Source organism: Emiliania huxleyi (assembly GCF_000372725.1).
Source record: "Emiliania huxleyi CCMP1516 unplaced genomic scaffold EMIHUscaffold_715, whole genome shotgun sequence".
In the NCBI taxonomy this organism is placed as follows: domain Eukaryota; phylum Haptophyta; order Isochrysidales; family Noelaerhabdaceae; genus Emiliania; species Emiliania huxleyi.
In genome coordinates this window covers 10,009-14,123 of record NW_005196638.1, presented here as the reverse complement: position 1 = coordinate 14,123, position 4,115 = coordinate 10,009, and the positions used below count along the sequence as shown (strand labels likewise).

The 4,115-nt window shown below is 65.3% G+C and overlaps 2 protein-coding genes across 2 annotated transcripts in view; one reads left to right on the top strand and one right to left on the bottom strand.

Annotated features, from left to right (window-relative positions):
• Positions 1–1,050, bottom strand: part of EMIHUDRAFT_248890 (hypothetical protein) — a gene marked incomplete at both ends in the record, with an annotated part of 3,941 nt that extends 2,891 nt beyond the window's left edge. The window contains one exon of the mRNA XM_005761280.1: positions 854–1,050. Coding sequence (XP_005761337.1) covers positions 854–1,050 — 197 coding nt within the window. The remainder of the gene's footprint in view (positions 1–853) is intronic.
• Positions 1,051–2,729: 1,679 nt separating this feature from the next.
• EMIHUDRAFT_459937 (hypothetical protein) overlaps positions 2,730–4,115 on the top strand; it is a 4,960-nt gene continuing 3,574 nt past the window's right edge. Inside the window, exons 1-4 of the mRNA XM_005761279.1 lie at positions 2,730–2,851; positions 2,925–3,140; positions 3,212–3,318; positions 3,906–4,014. Coding sequence (XP_005761336.1) covers positions 3,017–3,140; positions 3,212–3,318; positions 3,906–4,014 — 340 coding nt within the window. The 5' untranslated portion in view covers positions 2,730–2,851; positions 2,925–3,016. The remainder of the gene's footprint in view (positions 2,852–2,924; positions 3,141–3,211; positions 3,319–3,905; positions 4,015–4,115) is intronic.

The following is a 4,115-nucleotide window of genomic DNA, read 5'->3' as shown; positions in this document are numbered from 1 at the left end:
AGTACTCCATGCACGTGGACTTGCCGGTGCCGCACCCCTTCGGGCCGACCACGCAGTAGCCTGCCTGCGAGTCCACTCCGGCGGCGGCGGGGGCGGCGGCGAGGGCGGCGGGGACGGCGGCGGCGGCGGGGACGGCAGCGGCGGGGACGGCGGCGGCGGGGACGGCGGCGGCGAAGGAGGGGGCCAGATGATCAGCGGGGGCGGCGGGGGCGGCGGCGGCGGCGGGGACGGCAGCGGCGGGGACGGCGGCGATGGCGGTGGTTGGGATGGCGGCGACACTTCCGAGTTCCGAGACACTTCCGAGTTCCGAGATGTCGAGGGCGGCGGCTCGGATGGAGGGGACAGGCGAGGCGCGGATGGCGGTGCGCCCGGGAGGGGCGGGGGCGGCGTTGGAGCTGCTTGGGGCGGGAAGGGTGGTGCCCCTGGCGGGGCGGGCGGGGAGCGTGGCGGCGCGGGCGGGGAGCGTGGCGGGGGCGTCGGAGCCTTGCTGGGCGGGTACGGCGGGAGTGACGGAGGCGAGGGCGGCGTCGAGGGCGGCGGCTCGGACGGAGGGGACAGGGGAGGCGCGGATGGCGGTGCGCCCGGGGGGGGCAAGGGTGGTGCCCCTGGCGGGGAGGGCGGAAAGCGTGGCGGGGGCGTCGGAGCCTTGCTGGGCGGGTACGGCGGGAGTGACGGAGGGCTCGGAGGCGGAGCCCCCGGAGGGAAAGGCGGAATTTGTGGAGCCGGAATTTGTGTGGGCGACGGGGGCGTGGATATTCGGAACGACCGGCCGACGTCGGCGGGGCCTTCGGGGACCTTGCCGCACTCGAGGGGCAGGGTGGGTCGAGGGGCATTCACGCAATGTTCCCCCCACCCCGGCAGCCCGCAGTACTGGATTTTGTTCGCTTTGGAGATGAAGACCTTGCACGCCCGCCCGTCGACCGGGACGTCTTTGCACTTCTTCCTGTGATTTGTGATGTCTTCGTAGTCAACGACGTCGCACCCGGTGGGGTACGCGGCCCCTCCGGCGGCCGTGGCGACGATCAGCGCGACACTGGCGACAGCGGGCATGGCGGGATTTTTCTGGATTCTCGATTCTCAGACACGATTTTCGTGCTCGGCGTGCAAGAATCGTGACTTCGGCGGTCAGCAAAAAAAATAAAACAAGGGCTCGCTCGGAGGCTGGAGTACCCAGGGGAGGGGACGAGGGGACCGAGGGGGGGGAGGTGCCGTGGGAAGACAGCGGGCCATCCGGCGAACCGGAAGGCCAGGACCGGAGGGCCCCGGGTGAGGCCTGGAGTCAACTGTCGGGGGAGGGGAGGGTCGATTATTCACAGATAAGATCGCCTACAGTGGGTTGCGGGCATTGAGAAAACAGGATTTCGCGGCACGCCGCCGTTTCTAAGCCTTTCCACGCCGTGGTTTCTCTCACTCCCAAGCAAGGTGGGTCAAAGGTCAGAGCCGGCCCGGATAGTCGGAAGAGGTGAGCTGCGGTCCCGGATACGATGCCGCCAGCCAGTCTGCCACCGACTCAAGACAACAACAAGGGGTCCAAGGTCGACCTCGCGGGGAACCCCACGCTGGCCCGGGAGGATGCGATGAGGTGAATGAAGTCAAGCTCTGGACGCCCCTCCTCAAGACCTCCTCGGCGGGCGTTGGTAACGCCTCGAGCGGCGGCACGCCCGCCTCCGTTGGCCACTCCTACGCCTTCGGCAACACCGAAGAGAAGGCCCGCCGCCTAAACATGGGCTGCAAGGCGCGCGGGCAGCCCGGCCAACCCTTCTCCCACAAGACCGGCCACGGCTACGTCAAGGCGCATCGCGGTTTCTACCACGACGCGATTTGTCAAGCGCAACAACTTCAACCTGCTGCTCCACGAGACGTTCGGCGGCGGCTTCTGACTCGCCCACCGCCGTTCTCAAGCTGCGCCGCCTCGCGCGCAAAGTCGCGCGCGGCAGCGTTGACCGCACAGCCTACTCGCCCAAGTACTCGCTCTCTTTTATGTCCCACCATGCAGAGCGCATCTCTCTCTCTGTTGTGCGAGGCGTGAACCGCGCCATTCGCTCTCACCTGGCAACCCTGTCTGCACGCCTCGCGCGCGCGTGAACAGGGCTCCAGGCCCCAAATGACGAGTGAGTGTTAGAGTTGTTTGGTCTAGGCGGGGCGGGGGTCGGGGGGGCGGCGGGCGCGGGTGCGAGGTGCGGTGCGGTGCGTGCAATCGTGTGTTTGGCGTCATGTCGTGTGTGCCTTCGCTTCCTTGTTCCTATTAACAACGAAGTCTAGCTCAAAAAAAATCTCAAGACGCACACGCCTCCGTCCACACCGCTCACTCAGAACACCGAAGACTGGCGACAGCGCCCTTTTATTGGTTTCTTGGAGGCGACTCGTGACTTCGGCGGGCGCGACTCGTGCAAACAACAACAACAAACTCGCAAACAAACAAAACACAAAGTCGACTTGATTGATTGATTGATGGGAAGGCGAAACACAGTCCGACCAACGACTGGGACACCAACGCGGTATGGGTGGAGTCGACTCGTGACTTCGGCGGGCAACAAGAAAAAGTGAACATAAAATCTCGGCAAGAGAGCCTAGAGTCTCTTGCTAGAGCGGTGCAGGCCGCACAGCGCGAACTCGCCGTACTGAGCCTAGCGCAGGGCCCTAGACGGGCATTTTCTTTTTTCTTCGGCAAGGCGCTTTTGGAGGTGAGGGATTCAGCCGATGCCTCGCGACGACGACCGGAGGAGAAGGCACGGCGGCGGCGGCGGCCGCGGAGGTCGAAGGGACGACGAGGACGACGAGGAGGTCGAGGAGTCCGGCATCCAGGCGCAGCTGCCGACGCGGCTGCAGCTCGGCGTGCTGGTGGGCACAGGTGTCTCTGTCTGCCGGGCCCGCATCTTTCCAGCTACCCGTGCGCTCACGCTCGCGGCCTGCCGCCTCCACAGCGCTCGTGCTGACCCTGGTGGCCGACTTTACCAGCTCGACCTGCCCCGTGACGAGCGCCTACCTGTCATACGCGCGGATCGACTTTTCGATCATGGAGAACGTCACCGTGCAGCAGCAGAGCTATGAGGAGGGGCTCTCCTTCGAACTGCCGGCGCAGATGATGTTCCTCGCCGCCTGCGCCATGGCGGCCTTCGGCGTGTGCGCCCTCGCTGCCGGCGCGCGCGCCGCCGGCGCCGGCACCGAAAACGGTGCACTCTACTTCATGATCGAGGGCTGGAGTCCTTAGGTGCGCGCGTGGCCGACGACATCTTTGCGATGGTGTTCGCCGTCGGCACCGGCACTGTGATGGTTGGCTGGCTTGCGCCGCTACTACTCGCCTCCGAGCACCTCGAGGTGCAGCAGTAGCGACTGGTTAACTAGTGAACGAGCGAGCCGCGCGTGATCGATCCGACCGCCACATCTGCCTCCCACATCTGCCTCCCACGACTGTAGCTCCTTAGCGACTAGTGAACGAGCGAGCCGCGCGTGATCGATCCGACCGCCACATCTGCCTCCCACATCTGCCTCCCACGACTGTAGCTCCTTAGCGACTAGTGAACGAGCGAGCCGCGCGTGATCGATCCGACCGCCACATCTGCCTCCCACATCTGCCTCCCACGACTGTAGCTCCTTAGCGACTAGTGAACGAGCGAGCCGCGCGTGATCGATCCGACCGCCACATCTGCCTCCCGCATCTGCCTCCCACGACTGTAGCTCCTTAGCGACTAGTGAACGAGCGAGCCGCGGAGCGGGGGACGACCCGGGGCGCCCGTCCATTTCGTAGTGACTCCGTCGCCATAGCTGCTCAGGTGGAGCTCGATATCTCCCCCATATCTCCCCCATATCTCCCCCATATCTCCCCCATAACTGCTCAGGTGGAGCTCGATATCTCCCCCATATCTCCCCCATATCTCCCCCATATCTCCCCCATATCTCCTCAGGTGGAGCTCGTGACGACGTGGGGGACGACGGCCTGGTGGGGCAACCGCACCGCCGACCCTGTCGTGCACGGCGCCGAGTACAAGTTTCCACTCGACCTGACCTGCGGAGGTGGGGGAGATATGGGGGAGATATGGGGGAGATATGGGGGAGATATGGGGCAGATATTGAGCTCCTCTGGAGCAGATATGGGGGAGATATGGGGGAGATAT